Below are 19,244 nucleotides of genomic sequence, written 5' to 3'. Positions count from 1 at the left end.
TCTTGCCCTTATGAAGCAACAGTCCCTCCGGAACAGGGTTTAGGACTCATTAGAGGAGAGTGGTGGAAAGAAGAGGCGTTTCTTCCCCATCCTTTCTGGATAAGGAGGACCGACATGTACAGGGCTTTTACTCCGGCACCTTTGACGATCACTAAGAAAAGCTCGCAAGTCCCCCGAAGATGGTCTACCTTTTGCCATATATTCAAGCACTAAGACTTGACAGGCACATTATTTCATCAGGACTGCATACCTTCGATGCATTCGGTGGCATAAGGCCAAAGTACAAATGACTTCAACGCTCATGAAATGCACTATTCTTTAACAAATGCATTAACATCTTCGCACTGGCGTATTAGTATGAAGAAATGAAAATTGCTTGAAAACGAAGGAGGAAGAGAGATTTCCTAGGATAGGTTCCTAGGGGTCAGGCACCTTGACAGCCAATAAGAAACTACCATTTGCAAATAATGTTCAAAAGACATATCTTAATATAGTCAGCCTGGAAAAGAGCTCTGAAATCTGAAAGCAAGTAGCTCTTCCCCTGTCACCAAAGGGCAGATGTTGAAGGTACAGCAGTAGAAGGTGAGCCCTGTGTCAGCAGGTGCACCCTTACACCAGCCTTCCAAGTTTGGATGATGACTAGTTTCTCATTTTCCTAAAAGATTGCACGAGGTCTTGTGTGTCTATAAAAGCATTTCTAACACTATGGGGTCAATTTGGCTTTTAAAATTTTGCCTTCCAGGATGAAGGCTCCAGGGTAATTGTAATCTGGCTCTTCTAAATCTTTCTCTCCCAGAGAGAGGCACATTTATAGATGATTAGAGAACTTCAGGTGAGAATGCTACTCTGCCTCTGGCTTTATGCCTTAAAATATGACCTAAGGCGAGCTATCATTTCCCAGAAATGAAATATGTCATATGTTACTATTAAAGTGAACTAGAAAAAGAGCATTCTATTACAATAATGGGTTTTGTTTTTTTTTTTTTGAAAATGCAAATGTCAAATCCCCAAAGGAATAATACATATTTGATACTATTATTGGTACAGCAATACCAGTAATTGCGTGAAGTACTTATATCTAGTATTGTTCATATAGTAAAGGGATTTTATGTAAACCTTTCAGTAGAATTATTGTGTCAGAGGAAAATGAGAAACAACATCACTCATTATTCATGCAATCAATATACATTTATTGGAGGTGACTGTGTGTCAGTCATCAGTCTAAATGCTGAGGAAGCCAGAGCAAGAAGGAGGAGGAAGAGGAAGAGGAGGAGGAGGAGAATAAGAGGAGAATGTCTTCCTGCCTTCAAGGAACTCACATTCCAGATGAAGAGACAGATACAGTAATTAACTCCAATGTGTGTTGCAACAGCTATAATAAAGATCCCAACAGGGCTGTGGGAATATACTACAGAGAACTAGTCTTTCTGGCTGAAGGTGTCCTTGCTATCCTTAGTGGCCTGTTGGAGCTGTACCACATTTTTTTAATGTTTATTTATTTTTGAGGGAGAGAGGGATACAGAACGCGAGTGAGGGAGGGGCAGAGAGAGAGAGGGAGACGCAGAATTCAAGGCAGGCTTCAGGCTCCGAGCTGTCAGCACAGAGCCCGACATGGGGCTCGAACTCATGACTGGTGAGATCATGCCCTGAGCCGAAGTCGGAGGCTTAACTGACTGAACCACCCAGGCGCCCCAGTACTGCGTTTTAAAATTTTATTTTGAAGCACATATTAGGCAGGTGGAACAGCATGGGCAAAGGTGTAGCAGTAGCAAATAATAATAATAATAATAATAATAATAATAGATAAAATCATGGCACATTTAGGGAATAGCGAGTGGTTTTGTGTAGCTAGAGGTAAGTCTGTCAAACCGCCTAATGTCAAATACTTTGATGGTCTAGTTTGAGTTAGAGAAACTTGAGTGGTTGTTGAGCAGTATAAGTTTACAAAATGAATGTGTTTTACATTATACTCTATAGGGCCAAGGCAATGAGAGTAGGAGACAAAATACTGCATGGAATAAAACTGTCATTCTCACCATGACTCATCTGTTAACTCATGAAAACACACGACGAAATGCAAGCAAATTGCTCATTTCACATGCTTATGGGTAGATTGAACCTAATTTTGTAGCATTAAAACCAATTTCCCACCGAGAAAACATGTCACAGAGGATAGCATGAGCCTTTATCATTATTAATAATATTTGATATTTCAGTGTCACCTTTCATCCTGAGATCAGGCCTGTACACATGAGAATAGATAAGCTCCAAGGAAACAGAGATAATATTAATACAGTAAGTCACATGCGTTTCTATCTTCCATATTGCAAGGGCTTTTCAGCTGTGTGTTTGTCTCACATTTAGAAGTTAGTAGATATAGTTGCAAAGCAGTAATGTTTTGTTAACTCCTTCTACAAGAAGTCTCAGGGTAGATAGAGTAAGGGCCACATCCTTCCACGCGCAGCTCTCCTTGGAAGATCAGCCTTCAACGTATCCATTCTCCATTCTTTGGCTTCTTTGCCTGGTCATCTCCATTCTGAGTGGAGGGCACACCAACAGGGAGTTGTGTCCTCATGGATTCTTCAGCTTCTTCAAAAGAGTAGCAAGGCATAGTGATCATGATCGTATCATCATCACAACAATAACTACTACTACTGTTTCTTATGCAGCACTCATTTCGCGTGTGCATCATTCTATTATTCTAAGAACTTTACGTATACATTGCATTAACTAATTTCACACCAACTGCCCGACAGAACTTTCTGTGATGATGATGTTCCGTATCTGGGCTGTCCAATACGGTAGCCACTAGCCACATGTAGTCACTGAGCACTTGAAATGTAGCTAGTGCTACCAAGAAACTCCATTTTTCTTTCATTTAATTTGAATTATCTTTTCTTGAAATAGTCATATGGCTAGTAACTATTGTCTTGGACAACAGACTTCTAGTGGCCGGCGGTTTATTTTTTAAAGAAAATAGAGCTCTGTTTTCATCATCGGTAAGAACGTAACGAGGACTAGTTTGACTGAATGGTTCCAATACATTCTTGAAGCTATAAATATTTTTAAAGAAGTCCCATGTTTTACATTTGGAGAATTTTTTTTTTCCATCCTTACCCCACCCTGTTAACATTTTATTTAAAACATATCTGTGGAACATTAGGGCAACATAGAATCATTTCTAAACAAAGAACACTCACAAAAGATGCGGGGGGGGGGGGGGGGGGGGTTGCTGTCCTCAAATGAAACCTCATTGTCATCCAATCATCCCATGTGGTCAGCAATGATGGATACTAGTCTGTCCATTGAGAATTGGAATTCTAATTACTGACTTCCCAAAGGGAGATATTCACCTCCACTTATAAAGTGGAATGAGGAAAGGGGGTTTTATGTTTTGGGTGTCCATGGAGAAACACAGTCTTGATTCATTTTGGGCCCTCCTCTTACTAAAACCACCTCCCTGGGATTTCTCTGGTTTGTGTGTGAAAATATGAGAATAAACTTAACGTGAAGAAATTGATTAGAAGACTTAATTACATTTCCGCTTAGTCGGCCCAGTAACTTGGACTGTTACCACAGTTAGAGAAAGAGAACTAAGTAGCCCTTGGTTTGAACCATCTGTCGCGAAAATGTGACATATGTTTGCTTTGTTTACTCAACAACCAAATGTAAACTGATACACTGAACAAGAAATCCGTGTATGGTATGGTATGACTGCGTGTGTGTGTGTGTGTGTGTGTGTGTGTGTGTGTGTGTTTGTGAAAGTGTCAAAGAGAGAGAAAGAGAGAGACAGAGCTCATGTGTTGAGCGTCAGTCCTCTCCTACTGTTCCTGAGGAACACGTGCTCAGACGTGCAGATGGGTGGAGTGTCCCCTGGGTTTGGGGCGCGCACGGAGGCGCAGGCACACCAAACAATACGCAGCACGCACTGGAGCCACCACAGCCGAGGGGCGCGCCTGGCTGTTGTGGAACTGAATGGAGAGCTACCCTCCTCTTTCCTTCTTATCTCCCCGCCCTTAACACCCCAGCCTCAAACTTCACCCAAAGCCAATTAACCTCTCTTGATGAAGATCAGCGTTTCTTTTCTCTCCTCCCAGGCCCATTGTCTGGTGCGATGGGTTTGCAGATTTGACAGCTGAGCTCACCCAGACTCGATTCAAAGTCGGTTTCCGTGAATGATGAACTTGGATATCAGCAACGATCCCGAACACAAGCCCTGAGCAGCGGGACTGCCATCCGCCAAGGAGGGCTGTTCCCCAGACCCTTCTCTCCACCCAGTGTAGACTTCAATGCTCCGGGCGCCCCCCGGTGCACTGGGAGAGGAGTGTGTGTTGGGCGGGGGGGGGGGGGGGGGGGGGGGGTGGTCAGCAGTATAGCAGAGATTGAGTGCTCCCAGAAATTGGGGTGAGAGGCTGTGTATGTGCTGGGGTTTTAATGTATGATTTAAAAATTTACTCTTGAAACAGCCAAGATGGAGGTCAGCTTATAAATTTCCCCAAGCCAGATCTGACGCGGTTTAAATGCAGTGGCCGGGGGGGTTCCGCTTTTGTCTCCTTGCCCAAGCTCCCGGAGAGCGATCGAGACTGCGTGTGCATGTGTGAGTGCGTGCGCGCTGGCGTGCATCGGTGCGTGGGCATATCCTGGGATCTCGGCTCCGAGGGTCTGGGTCTGAGTGTGTCTTTAACGCGCCAAGTCTTGAGTCATAGCCACGAGTGACGTGGGGAAAAACTTTGTGTTCGGAAGAAGGGTCTGGTTCGATTGCACTAGGACGGAAGAAAGAGCCCTTGTGTTTTGTGCCCTTTTTTTTTTTTTTTTTTTTTTGTCTCTGAGAGAGAGAGAGAGAGAGAGAGAGAGAGTCTGGCAGCACTCGCGGCCCGCTGCATAGCGCTTGTGTCCTGTGCGCGCGTGCTGGGTCTGGCGCCGGATCCCACCGCGGACCAGCGTGTTCATCTGAGGCGTCCCGGCGGCGAGCCTCAGAGGGGCTTGGCGGGTGTGCTACGGGGCGGCGGGAGCAGGAGCAGGCCGAGGGTCCTCAGGCAAAGAAATCTGGCCTCGGAACCCGCTAGCCTCCGCACAGCTTCCCATATCCCTCACCGGCACCCGAGAGCCGGGGCTCTGCTCGGAAATCTTCCTGGCCCCACTCAGTCCTTTGAGCTCTCGGGGACTACCGCATCTTCTTCCTAGCGCAGAGAAGTGAGTCCGGAAAGGGAAGGAAGGGGCGGGGACACCCCCCCCCCCAAATAAATAAATAAATAAACAAACTGGCTCCTCGACACAGCTGGACACGGTCGGTTGAGTCCAGGTTGGTGGCATTTGGAGAGAGTTTTCTCGTTCTGTGGGTTTGGGAACCCATCGCCGCTCCCCCACCCCCTTCTCCCCTTTTGCAGGCGCCCCTCAACTTTGGGGTCCGGGGGCGCGCGCGACTCCGGGCTGCACCTGCCCTAGCGCTCCGGGGCTGCCGGCCGTTGCGCTCGCCCCGGGCGGTGGCGTTGATGAGCCCGAGTCCAGGGCTCTGGGCGAGTGTGTGCACGGCGCGGACACCCGGGAGGCAGCGGTCGCACGGCGGGTAGGGGCGCGCGAACCGGGTTTCGGCCCCAGCCGGGACGTCGGTTCCCCACGGCCCCGCTGCCTCCGAAAGGAGGCGAGCCCAGGGAGGGGAGGGGGGACGGCGACCGGGGACAGCGATTGGTGGTTTGGGTGAAGAGGGCCGGCAGCGGAGCCAGCGAGCTGGCTGGAGGAGGGGGCGGCGAACTTCCAGGGAGAAGGGGCTCTTTCTGCGCCAGGGCTGGAGGAAGAGCTGCTGCCGCCGTGTGCTTCGACTCCCGGCAGCTGCTGGCTCCGCTCGCAGCGCTCGGAAAGTAACGTTATTTATTTATTTGCTTGCGTTCAGCCTCTTGGGTTGGACCCGATAGACACCCCTTGGACTTTGGGAGCCCGCGTCCGACCTCTCCAGCCCCCGCCCTGCCCTTGCGGGCGGCTCCCCGGAATACACGTACATGCCCTCCCCCTCCGCGCCCCCTTCCTGCGCCCCGACCGGGTTAGGGGTGGGCCCTCACCCGGGCGCTAGAAAGTCCCCCAAGGCGGGAGCAGGGGAGGGCAGAGGGGCGGGGGAGGCTCTAGCGCTCTCGGCTCTCATTTCAAAGCGCGCTCTCCCTTCCAGGTTGGGTCAGACCTGAACCCCTAAAAGCGGAACCGCCTCCCACCTTCGCGCCAGCCGCCCGCCGGGAGCTGAGTCGCCGGCGGCGGCGGCGGCGGCGGCGGCGGCGGCGGCGGACGGACCCGGGAGTTTCGTCTCGCACTGGATGGAGCTGAACTTTGGGCGGCCAGAGCAGCGCGGCCGTCCGGGGAACGCTGTATGCTGAGCTCCCCCGGCGAGACCCAGCGGCGGCTCGGGATTTTTTGGGGGGCGGGGACCAGCTGCGCGCCGGCACCATGTTCCTGGCGACCTTGTACTTCGCGCTGCCGCTCCTGGGTAAGTCGAGGCCGCCGCTAGCTTTCCTACCCGCTGAGTCCGAGGGGTCCTCGCGGCAGCCCCTTCGAATTGCAGTGCGGTGGCGCTGGGTGTGGGCGGGCGAAGTTTCATTTGGGGGAAGGGGATCGTGAGTCCTCAGCACGCTGGGCTGCGGAGGCGGGGATGGCGCGGCACTTGCCCGCAGCTTTTTGTGCTTGGTTTTTAATTTCTGTGCCTTTTCATGCCCTATCCTGGCGGAGAGCGAAGGGGTCCGAGCCCTCCAGCCCCGGGACCCGCGCTTCCAGCGAGTCCCGGGAGCATGCGGAGGCGCAGCGGGCAGGTGGGGTGTGGGCCGGCATTGGACTGGGAGAGCAAACTTCGAAGGGAAAACTTTTTCCCCCGAATAGCGTCTGAGCGCTCCCCGCCCGGCCGGCCGCGGACCGGGGCTCGTCCGCCCCGCGCCCGGCCCGCAGCCGCCCTCCTGTTCGGAAAGCCCCGGGTTGCAGTCGGGTGGGGCCGAGCAGCTGCTCCCGCCGGGCTCTGCCCCGGAGCGGCGGGGCGGGCACGCGCGGTGGGCGGCGCCCGCTGCGGGGCAAACCGCGAAAAGCCCGCAAAGCCTGGCTGGCTGGGGATCGGCGTGGGGGGTGGGGAGACCAAGGAGGCAGGAGGTCCCGGGGCGGGAAAAGGACTCCCCGGCGTAGAGGGGCGGGCCCGTTGGCTGCGCAGGGCACCCCAGAAGCCCGCTCTAGCGCGCGCCCTCCCCGGAGCCTGGGGCTTCGGGCCCGTGCCCAGCTGCCCTCACGCTCCCTCCCCCTCCGCCCGTAGACCTGCTCCTGTCGGCGGAGGTGAGCGGCGGGGACCGCCTGGACTGTGTGAAAGCCAGCGATCAGTGCCTGAAAGAGCAGAGCTGCAGCACCAAGTACCGCACGCTGAGGCAGTGCGTGGCGGGCAAGGAGACCAACTTCAGCCTGACATCGGGCCTGGAGGCCAAGGACGAGTGCCGCAGTGCCATGGAGGCCCTCAAGCAGAAGTCTCTCTACAACTGCCGTTGCAAGCGGGGCATGAAGAAGGAGAAGAACTGCCTGCGCATCTACTGGAGCATGTACCAGAGCCTGCAGGGTACGCGCCCGCCGTCCTCGCCCCCCAACCCCTCCCCCTCCCCCTCCCCCTCCCCCCTCAAAGGCAGGCGGGCCCCTCGGCCGGGTCCCGCTGACCTCATCCGCGACTCGCTTCTCCCCAGCTGCAGAATGAGGACCTTTCATTGGCCCCCAGGGACAGCCGCAGCTGGTGTTTGCTGCCTCCCGAGCAGCATTGTTGGGGCCTGGTTGTTGGAAAACCCATGAGGGGGTGGGGGACACCCCCGGGCCCCCGCTGACCTCTCTGAAACCTGGTCAGAGCATCCGAGCAGGAGCCCGTTAAAAGACTTGGCAGGAACTCACAACTTTTCTCCAAGGAGAGCTGGCTTCAGAGAATAATAATACAAAGACTTGCCCTGAATCGTGTCCGGACTCTCTCCCCTTTCTTCCTTTCTATCTATTCTGACATCAGATAAAGAATTAAGAATAAAAGGTCCAGTAGAATTTATTCTATCTTAACCCCCCACAAACCTGATCAAAGGCAGATGTGTGAGAAAGCATTTGTCATCTTAGATTCCCTGAGTCTTGAACCAGCTGGTGTGGTTCAAACCTCGGTTAACACAGAAGTGGCTTTGAGAGAAAAAGGACCACTTGTCACAACCATCCATTCCAAGGGGAATTTGGGGGTCCTTGTGTGCCAGAGGTGTCTGAGGTTTGTAAATCTAACACAAACGTTCAGTGCATTCATTCTCCATGGAGACTCACACCAAGAATTTGTAACCTATAGACTTGACCTCTCAGCCGCCACTTCCTCCAGAACCTATGCCTGTTGAATAGCCAGCATACCCGTTTTCTGACCACATGCCACGTTTAAGAGCAAAGACACGGGGGGCCTCTTTTGGGTCACCTTTCTTCCATTGGCTCCTGGAGGCAAGCTGGGCTGGTGACATCACTGGTTTCTTCCTCTCGTATTTCATTCCTTTGCAAAGAGTGGGAGAGTTTTCTGGCAAGATCAGGCTGGGTTGCTCTCCAGTGTTTTCATGGCACTCTGGGGAGAGCAAGGACAACAAAGGCGGAAGGAGGGAAAAATATCCACCGCCAAATAGATGCCTTTGAGATCTTTGAAAGTTTCAGCATCTTTTTGTTACACAATCATAGCATAATTAGAATTTAGATTCAATAACAGCAACTCTCTGAAATATGCCTGTTTTCCAGATCTAAGCCCAGTCATTCTGTTGTTTTTAGGAAATGATCTGCTCGAAGATTCCCCTTATGAACCAGTTAACAGCAGATTGTCTGATATATTCCGGGTGGTCCCATTCATACCAGGTAAGCAGATTCGTGCTTCCACTCTGATGCCTCTGCCTGCTTGAAATCCATTGGCTTGCATTCGCTTTGGCTCTCAGATAGTGTATAAGTAGATATTGGAATGGCACAGTGTTTCTGGGAAATTAGAAATAGGATGATAATGAAGAGGCAGAATGCCTAGAGATGATTGTATGACTTGAAAGTAATTCTAAATGAAGTAATGTGGTGTGGTGATTTGAAAGGTTGGAGGGAGGTGATTTGGTTGCATTTTTTTTTTCACATTGAAATATGATTGGCTGGCTCTTGCGTAGGGAGTGCTACTTCTGTCTGTAGGTGGCAATCATATTCCCTTCTTGCTACACACCATTCACTGTGCCTCCCTGCAAAGGGATCAGTTTAAATGATGCCACTTACTTTCCGAGACTTCTGAAGATAATCTCAGATTGTTGAAGAATCTCGGACGGACTCACGGGTCTGCCTTTGATTTGAAAGATTAAACTCTACCCTTTGTTAACAATTCTATTTTTAATTTTTCCTGAGCAAGTGTGGGCCTGTATAAAAGAATGGATTACTGCTCCAATGGCCCTTTAAAAGTGGTCTCGCTTCCTGGGATTTGTTTGGTCTCCTTTTGCAGTTCTACATTTGTTTTGGAAGCGCACTTCGTTGTAGAATTACGTTTTTCATAACACTGGCGTTCAGGCAGCTCCATAAATAATGAGCAAGGTAGTAGTTTCTCTTAATGACATACAGATTCCAGACTGATGTTGCCTTTCTTTGTTTGCAGTTAAGACATTTTCTCAAGTGTATACAGCCGTCACAGATTCTATGTTTTCTTGGTGGTTATACATGGCGGTTCATGTTGAATTCTATGAGATGATGGTTTGTGACTGGTGAGGGTGTCCTGGTTTCTAACGTTTCTAAACGTTTTCTGTTTTCCTGCAGAAAGCCACAGACAGCCAAGGGGGTATGTAAATAGTGATACTATGTGTGGGTGTGTTATACATACATTCATTCATTCACAGACATCCTTTGAGTACCTACTATGTTCTAGCCATTGGGATTTTGGCAGTGAGCCAGACAGATGTCACCCCTGCCCTCATGAACCTTAGAGACAGCCAGCAACTGGCGTTTATTAAGCCCCTCTTATATTCCAGGCACGATGTTAAGAGCTTTTTCATCATGAACTTAGGTAACAATCTTCACGTGTAGCTTAGATATTATTATTTCCACTTTAGGAATGAAGCAGTTGAAGCAGTGTGAAGTCAGGAAACCAACCCAAGACCACAAAGCTCATGATCAGTGACACCAGAATTTAAACCTAGATTTGTCTGATTCTAGGCTTTTGTAATATCTGCCCCTAGCTGTTCAGGGCGCGGTCTTTTGACCAGTGGCGTGGACATCGCCTGGGAATTGGTTAGAAGTGTGGGATCTCAAGCTCCATCCCAGACCTACTGAATTAGAATTTGCACTTTAAGAAAATCCCTGCACTGGGTGCTTCATATACACATAAAGCTTGAGAAGCATTCTTCTACATTATTCTGTTTTTTTGATTCAGAGGAAAAGTGTGTGTGTGTGTGTGTGTGTGTGTGTGTGTGTGTGTGGGTGCGCGCACGTCTACACGTTTTTTGGGATAAGATACAAGGGTATAAGTTTAGCACCAGAGGCATTCGTGTATTATCTAAACAATGCTGATAATTTCCACTCCAAATCCCTACTAACGCTCCCTGTCCCCTTGGCCCCTCTAAGGCAGTGTCTCAAGCCCTGGAAGAAAGACCCACAGACACATCTGGGCTCTCATGGGAGCAAGTCTGTAGGAGCTGGGGTGGGATATGGCACACGGCATACTGGAGGCGAACCTGGCCTTCCTGGTGCTTTGAGGAGTAGTGCCTCTTGCCTGAACCTGCCCTGGGGAAGACTTACTCCTTAGTCTTTGTACTAAGATGCTTGGAGGGATTGAACCCCCCTGGGTACAGTAGGAGTGAGGAGGTGGGCAAGGAAGAAGGTTCATTTGGGTTTTAATTTCAGAACTGCTATGGACTATAGGACTTCAGCAAACTCGTTTTCCCTCCCGGGGTCTCTCTTTGCTTAGTATAATGAGACCACTGAAGTAAATAATCTCTAGTCCTGACAGCTCATGATTCTGATGGAAGATTGAAGTCACCTCCAGAACCCATTCACTGTGGTCTTCAATGGTGTTTTCAATCCTTGCATTCATTCTACACTTAAAAGGGCTTGGCCATTCTCAGATACCACTGGTTTGTCTGAATTTCTTTTATGAATTTTGGAAGTTCTTCTGCAAGGACCAAGTTTCACTGATTCATTTTCTTGGATCCCTTTCTCAGCCAGGTTTCTTTTCATAGCAGATATGAGCCTGAGATTGTGAGACCTGTCCTGCTGAGAACCCAGAAGTCATAATGAATTAATCAGAGCCAGGAAGGCCTTGTCAGGAGCTAGTTTTATATCTCAAGGGCATTGAATTTAGGTTCCAGTGCTAATGAGCTTTGACCTCTGACAGTGACCGTGTCCCCTGAGTGGGCCTAGGGAAGCCAAATGGAACCTTGAGAGGTTTTAAGTCATTGAATAATGCATCTTATCCAGTTTGGTATTTGTAGGATAGAGAAAGACAGAAGAGCAGGATGACGAATGTTGCTTTCGTGGTTTGAATCCGAGTTTCTAGAACATCTCTTCTGTCTTGAAAATCTCTCTGACGAAACCAGGACAACAGGCCCTCTGCCTTTTACAGATATGGTAGCAATCACAGTTTCCATATTTGGGTTTCTTTGCCTAATGTGAAGAGAATGTTTATCCACGTACATTGAATGTGAACTGAATTGTCTCACCGAACAAGACATGTTTGACGTTCTTGTGTTTCCATTTTCTTTGGACTCCTCAAACCCACGGCCATCTTTGCCATTGTTTACTTGATCACCAAAGGCTGTGTTGACGTGCGATCAGTGGCCTGGCAGGAACAAGGACGGGAGGAAAAGAAGATAGAGTCTAAAACCTGTCATGTCTGGTCTGAAGCCTGCGCTGCAGGAGGGAAATCAGACAGCCTAGTCAGGCGAGAACTGGGGAGCTGCAGTGGGGAGTTGGAGGGACAGCCCTTGTGAAAACGTGTTGGTGGAAGCATTTGACCTTAAAAACACTTTTAAGGGCTCAAGGAGGCGCCTTTGTTGTGGGTTGATGCCAGAGTGGTTCTTAGAGGTCTCAAATGGGAAGAACCAGACCGTGAGGGGGAGTGCACAAAGGAAGGAGGGAGCCAGTGCCAAAGGAGGTTGGAGGAGAGGAGAGAACACAGAAAAGTGTCTTGGGAGCCAAGAGAGCAGAGCCACGTGGGCATATGGAGCCCCAGAGGACAGACCTACCACGTCTGTTTCACCTCTGCCGTAACTTTCTGCTCTTTCACCTCGCCTTTTCTTCTTCGTGAAAGTTCTAGAAGCAGCAAAAAGTAAATAGTGATTCGAAAGGGAGATGAACGTGTTGGCCGTGCTTTTGGACTCTCTAGGGGGAGAGCAGAGTAACAAGAAATTTGGAAGGCACAGTGGGTGCCAAGAAAAGCCTGAGGATGGACAATCAGAGGGGAATATAAGCACCTCTGTGGCAGCAAGGGAAAAAGAGGGCTTCAGGGTCTAAAAGTATTGACTGGGAGGTTGGGTTTTGTAGAGAAGAGTCAAGAGACGCCAGCCTTTCTCAAACATAACCAAGGCCGATGGTACTGCTAGCAAGAGACAAGATAGAGGTGGGGAAAGGGCGCTGTTAGGATTTGAATATGCTGACTCTGGTTTGGGGAAAGACAAAGGTCTAGCTCTCTAGCTCTGTCATCATTTCCTGCCAAGTCCCAGGAGTGGCTTAGACCTTCCCAGGAAGCCTTAGGATCTTGACATTGGTTCCCACATACTTGGAAATCTATTGCTTCAGGAGAAGATGGCCCTAAACACTCTTTTGAGTATGGCTTCTCTTTTTCTGAATGAATATGAATAGTTAGCCATGTTGAGCATTTCTGTTTTAATGTGCCATCGTATTTATGTCAGTATGAAAAAAAAGATTTCTTAAAACTTGTATATATCGAAGATGGGTCTTATAAGGTCCTGTGCTATCTTGTGAAATCAGGACAAGAGAGAGGTGTTTGTAAATACCAAGTCCTGGGGTGTCTGGTGGCCCTTTGCTTTGCACTCGGCTCTCCAAAACAACTCTAATCACGTTTTGCCAATAGTTTAGAACCCCCGCTGTTCCTTGTCTGGCAAACTCCTCAGCAGGCCGGCTGGTGCCCGCCCTCCTCCTACAAACCCCGTCATCTCCTCTGCACTCAAGCGCACCGAGCAGTCCATTCCCCAGGTATTCTATGTGCATTCGCTGTTTTGTGCCTTTGCGCACGCTCTTGCCTCTGTTAGTGCCTCGACACGTAGATCCAGCTTCATCTCTGAGGGCCGTGCTGGATTCCCCCAGACAGGCACTTCTACTCGGGACTCTTTTATGCTGCATTTTGCTCTTGCCTTTATGATAGCAGTTTATCACAGTGTATTGAGCGGCCTTATGTATGTGTCTGTCTTTCCCGCTGGAAAGTTAGGGACCTGCTTGTTATGCCGAGTTTCCTGTCAGCATGGAGCATTCTTCCTGGCCCTGAGTAGCCATCTTGTTAACCATGGGTGCTTGGATATCAGGGAAGGGCCTTAGAGGTCTAGTCTGACCTTCTGTTTTTACAGAATTGAAGCTCAGAGAGGGGAAATGATTTGGCCAGGGCCACACTGCTTGAGGGTGGCCTCTGGGACCTCTGCCAGGACATGGCAATGCCATAGGGGAGGCCAGTGTTGGCCTCTTTCTGTTCTGCATGCTTTCTGGACAAACTTCATCCGTTCCTGGGATGGAAGCTACCGCTTAGACTGACGACTCAGTGCCTTCCCTCTAACTCCGGCCTCACCAGAGCTCTCAACCAACATTTCCAGCTGTGTCCTGCACAACTCCGTCCGGATGTATCTCAGTTACTTCACACCCAACGCATCTAAGACGGATCTCACCATCTCTCCCCTTTTCTCCTCACACCCTTCTCTTTCCGACTCTCCTGTCTTACATGTGACATTGTCTGCCTAAATTGTAAGCTTTGGGGTTACTTCCACCCTGTCTGCCATTCTCATTCCTCAGCCAGACCCATCACCAAGTCTTTTGCAGTCCACTGGCTGTCTTTTGAATTGCTCTCCTCTCTCCATTCCCTAAATATACTCAACTTGCACCTGAATGTTACATTGACCTTCTTATTGCCATCACTGTGTCAAGTTCCTCTCAATCCAACCTGGCCTTCTCATTGGCAGGGCTTATCTTAGCACCCTGGTGACTGGTAGGAACAATCTGGCTTCAGTTTTCCTCCATAGATCCTTCCACTAACTGACTTTCCATCTCACCGCAGCTGCCCTGCGTCCAAACAAGCCAGGCCACTGTCTGCTGTCCCACCAGTGCCCTGGGCAGCTTCGTGCGTCCACACCTTTGTGGGTACCGGTGCTGGAGAATGAACTTATGCTCTGAGGCCTACCGGCCTGGGTGCATCCTAGCCCTGCCACTCACTTCGTTTTGGACACATCACTTGAGCTCACTCTACCTCAGGTTCCTCGGATATAAAATGAGATGAAGGTTATTACCTTATAGGTTCTTGTGGACTTGAAGACACTATATGTAAAATACTGGACAGAAGCATTGTTGATCCCCAGGAAGTCTCAGCCACTTTTCATGCGGTGCCAAGGTCACGTTAGCTGTTGGCTCGCTCCTGATTCCAAGACCGGGACTCTTTTCAGCAGACCTTGTTCCCTGGTCATGGAACAACGATTCTATATCTTGAAAAGGATGGCCATCCCAAGGCTTCAGGAAGGCTGCTCATAAACTACCTTGGACAAAAATGAAAAATCTATCCTTTATCTAAAGGGCCCTGGAGGAAAGGCCTGTCTCTTAATAACCCTGTTTGAGTCTTAACTTCCCTTTGGGGAAAGTCTTCCGTATTCCTACTCTGAATCCCCCTGTTCCTCTGGGGCCCTGTTTTTACGTTCTTTGGTCAGAGGTGCCTGTGCTGCAGGTGGTGATAACCTGGGGTGGGGGCTCTTCCTGTGTTTAAGGATTCTTGTGATCAGCTTTCCCTTCTCAGCTTGACTGATTCCCATTCTTCTAACCTCTGCTCATAAATCTGCTCTCCAACGCCCCTCATAGCAGGAAGAATTACTGCTCCCTGAGAAGGGCATGCCTTAAACCTGGGAGATGCATCCGTCTCCACAGGCCGTGCTGAGTACACTTAAATTTCACTTTCGCAGACCATGACTTTCGGTTTTTATTTTCTCCCTCTCTTAGTCCCTCAGCAGCTCATTTTTTTTTTTTTTGGTAGAATAATAAGAAATTACAAACAAGTAAAAAAGGAAAAGGAATTTAAATCAGCCTTAGCCACAGCTCCCAAGGATAGCCACTGTAAACATGTTGATATGAGTGAGACTTTCCAGAATGTTTTTTCCTTTAAATGTGAATGTGTATATACGTAGGTGTGCATACACACATCTACACACATATGTCTTTTTTTTTCTTTTTCCAGAAATAAGGTAGTCATAGGCTACACGTACTTTCTTACTACCTGCACGTTGACCCGAGGAATGTATGTCTTCTTGTATCACTGACCACTTCCCGAAGGCAAACTTTATTAGATTAACTGTCAACCCCGAGAAGTTTCGTGGAGAAAACAGCAGGTCACTCCAGTGTCTCGATACTTATGGCCAAGGCCTGAATGTTCCAGTGAGGGATGTGAAGCTAGAGAGAGCCAAATATTTTTGCATCGCATGACCGTAGGTCCCGTTACCGGAAGAGGGGAGATAAAACATCAGTACGTGACAGGTAACGGCATGAACTGAAGATTGTTACAAGGTGCAAAATTATTTATAGCCAATAGGTCTGTCCTCATTCCTTCTCCTTAGTCCTGGGAAGTGTTTCTTTCTGCCATCTCTTAATTTTTCTGCTGCCCAAGCTTATTCTTTCCACAAGATGCTCTTTCTTGGGTCTCTGGGATATAGTACTGAATTTGCAAAAGAAGGTGTCAAGTCAGGATTGTTTGGTCCATGGGGTACTGTTCAGGAGTCAGGAGACTGGTGTTCTGCCTCCAGCTTTCTCCCTCACCAGCCAGGTGACCTTGGGCAAGTGTCTGCCCTTTCTGAGAGGTAGCCACTCCTTTGATAAAATGAGGGCAGTGGACTAGAATGGCCTTTAACGTATTTTCCTTCCTTTTCTAAAGGGCCTGCATATTGAATCTTGAATTATTCTGGGACAGACTGTTTTTCTTTGCAGCAGTTTCTTCATACCAAAGAAACTTGTGATCTTGGTATATATATTTTTCATATTACTAACACTTATAAAGCATGATTTATGCAATATATACCTTACTTGAACCAGAATGTGTTTAAAGCATCTCATTTGAATACATGGAAGAAAATCAAACAAAATAAGAAGTGAGTGGGAAAAAGAGGGACAAGGGGAAAATGAGATAGGAAAGAGAAAAATGAAGCCAGGAGTGAGTTCAGTAGACACAATGCACGTCATAAGATTATATTTAAACAAATTAAATCATCAGAAATGCCGTGTTTGTTTTACAGAAGGATAAATAACATCCCTGGATTGTAGATGGAGTAGGACTTTTGGAGGTCATTCTCGTCCAATCCCTTTATTTCACTGATAAGAAATCTGAGAGTTCCATAAATTTCTAGGGCAGTAGAACATAAATTGTGCAGGACAGTGATGACAAGTAAAATTAGGTGTGTGTTTGTTTTTAAATTGATATTCGAAACTCTCCACATCCTGGCATTTCCCCACCTCCTTTATATTGTCCTTCCCCTGCTCAGGTCTGTGCACCTGTTCTGAAGCCATACTTGGTTTTTCCACAGTTAGGGTGAGAACCACAGCCATTGGCTTTCGTGCAGGAGGGTCGTTGTCTGTTGTTTTGGAATTGTTTCAGAGTAAGGGTTAATTACTAAGTCTCTGTTTGGCAACAGGAGCCGATAGCCGGAAGGTTAATTTTCATATTTTTTCGGCCTCCTTCAGAGTTGTCTGCAGGGGAAAGTGAGAAATTATTTTTTGCTGTAAGCTCTCCCAGCCTTCAGATTAAAAAAAAAATTAATCTTTCATCTGGAATTTTTTGTTAAAGAAGCTAACCGCTTCCCGTAATTTAGAGACTCAGCTAGCTGGGTCAGTGATGAAAACGAATGGGTGATTTGCATAAGGGGCTAATTTATTATGTCCCCTGGGCATTTCTTTCATCTCTTTCCATTCTAATTAATGTTCTAAGAGGGTCTATCACCATATCAGAAATTAGGGGTGAAAGCAGCCATTGTTAACCTTTATTCTTATGATTTTTTATCTTCTGTGATCTTTTAACCATTTTCTTTTCATATCCAAGAATTTACATAGATAGGGCTGGGGAGTGTGTGGAGAGGAGGTTTTGGGGCTGTGCTCTTTCACGAGCTTTATTCAAACAGTAGGTTGTTGTAAAAAAATAAAAATGACTCCGGATAGCTCTCCAACCACAGAGGGATTTGCAAAACATACAGAAGGGCACAACCATGGTGCAGAATTGTTTCTAAATTCGAGGTCTCTAAAACACATATAAACATGTATATGCACACAGAGGGAGATAGATTTGTACATCTGCCTGTTCGTGTCTGCCTGTATTTATAGTGTATGCGTGAATGTGGCTATCTATATTATTAAGCATTTCGCCTCCAAAAGCTCTTCCTTGACATGTGTTGCAGTTGGTTCTGGCTGTGACAAAGGCAGCTGTGTGTGAGAGAGTGTGACACAGCTGAGGAAAGGCAAGAGAACAAGCAATTTCTTCGAAAATCAATTGCAATTTACTCCTACTAAATTGGCCCAGGGTCCGCCCCATCCAAGCATTAGCATATGACAGACTTTTAATCATTTGGTCAAATGGCCTATTTTTGGTCAAACCACAGTTCCCTTCGGGATGCTGCCCGTCAGTACTAGAGCTCTGTAATCTCCAGACCTGCACTTTTTTTTGTTGTTTTTTTTAAGTGGAGGTGAGTGTGGGGAGAGAGTCCCCCGGGGTGTCCCGGCTGATCATCCTGCAGTGCCCAGCCTGTTCACGGGCATTAGTTCCTTTCGGTCCCCCATTACACTTAGCAGCAGGTATTCTCTCTGATTTCCAAGACAGAGACCTGAGTCCAGAGAGGTTGAGTAGCTTTCCCAGGGCCACACTGCCCATGAGCGGAAGAGTGCAGATTTGTATCTTGTTCCTGTCTCCTTCTGCTGTTAAGTGATGAACTTTTCAACACAGGCCTGGACCCTTTATTAAGGATATGCCGAAGGGAAGATCTGCTTCTCTCCCTCCTTAATTCCCCGTTTTGCCTGCTCTGTCTTGCACCTTAAAACACTGTTCGACAAAGGGCCTCTAAAGTTGAAATACGAGCCAATCTCTATTATTTTAATATTTATCCCTGCATTCTGTGGGGTTCTTAATTGACAACCGAAATCCAGAACACGCACGCTATTAAAACCATTCCTGCGGAACTGCAGAAATATTAACCAAAGAAGCAATTTCTGGATTGTATCTTTTTTTCATTTCAGTGTGAGATGGAAGGCTTCTAAACTAGAGCAGAATGCCTAGGGCCATTTTTTGTCGTGTTGTCATATAAATAGCATTACACAGTGGTAAAGAAAGGAATATGTAGTTTAGTCCCACTTTAAGGTGACCTAATATGCTATTCATTTGTCTTCCACCATGCTGGTACCACTTTCCTTTACGTCCCTCTGAATGGTCTAAGAAGCACCATGCCGGCTGTTATTTCTATTACCCTTTGCACATTATCGTTTGGTATACAGTTAATAATGTATGAAAATAAGTATTGATTGCATTCTTTGTAGGAACAGGCCAGCAGGTTTCTTAAAGCCCATGTTTATGAAATGTTTCATTGATCCCTGTTACTATGAGTTTCAAATGCAGAAGATACCAGGAAATCCATGAATTCTGGGGAGCCCTCGTTGGAACCACCGTTTTCTTGTGCCCTTGAAGGTAGTAAGTGGCGTTTGAATGGGAAAAGGAGTGACTGCACTGAAACTCGAACCATATTCCCCATGAGACGTCAAGAGAAATAAAAATAATGATAATTGCAACAGCTGAGAGAGGTCATTGACTAAGCGTTTCACGTGGAATAATTTGTGTCAACCTTATTAAATGGTAGGTACTCTTAGCCCCACTTGGTGGATAAGGAAACCGAGGTCCAAATAAGAAACTTGTGTAGGGGTACACACCTAGGAATTGGTTGAGCCACATTCTCATCCAGGAAGTCTGGTTCCAGAACCCAGGCTGTAGCCCCCATTTGCAAATATGTAAGAGGAGAGATAGTCTGGGAAAGTGAGGTGCACAAACTGCATGAAGGATG

General features: G+C 47.9%; 1 protein-coding gene across 3 annotated transcripts in view; it reads left to right on the top strand.

Moving 5' to 3' along the window:
- Positions 1-6,409: 6,409 nt before the first annotated feature.
- GFRA1 (GDNF family receptor alpha 1) overlaps positions 6,410-19,244 on the top strand; it is a 211,248-nt gene continuing 198,413 nt past the window's right edge. For all 3 annotated transcript variants that reach the window (XM_042908505.1, XM_042908506.1, XM_042908504.1), the window contains exons 1-3: positions 6,410-6,472; positions 7,277-7,570; positions 8,773-8,856. In XM_042908505.1, the coding sequence (XP_042764439.1) occupies positions 6,433-6,472; positions 7,277-7,570; positions 8,773-8,856 (418 nt within the window). In that variant the 5' untranslated portion in view covers positions 6,410-6,432. The remainder of the gene's footprint in view (positions 6,473-7,276; positions 7,571-8,772; positions 8,857-19,244) is intronic.

The sequence above is a fragment of the Panthera leo genome, chromosome D2 (assembly GCF_018350215.1).
Source record: "Panthera leo isolate Ple1 chromosome D2, P.leo_Ple1_pat1.1, whole genome shotgun sequence".
NCBI classification, from domain to species: Eukaryota; Metazoa; Chordata; class Mammalia; order Carnivora; family Felidae; genus Panthera; species Panthera leo.
This window is presented reverse-complemented; position numbering and strand designations above follow the sequence as displayed.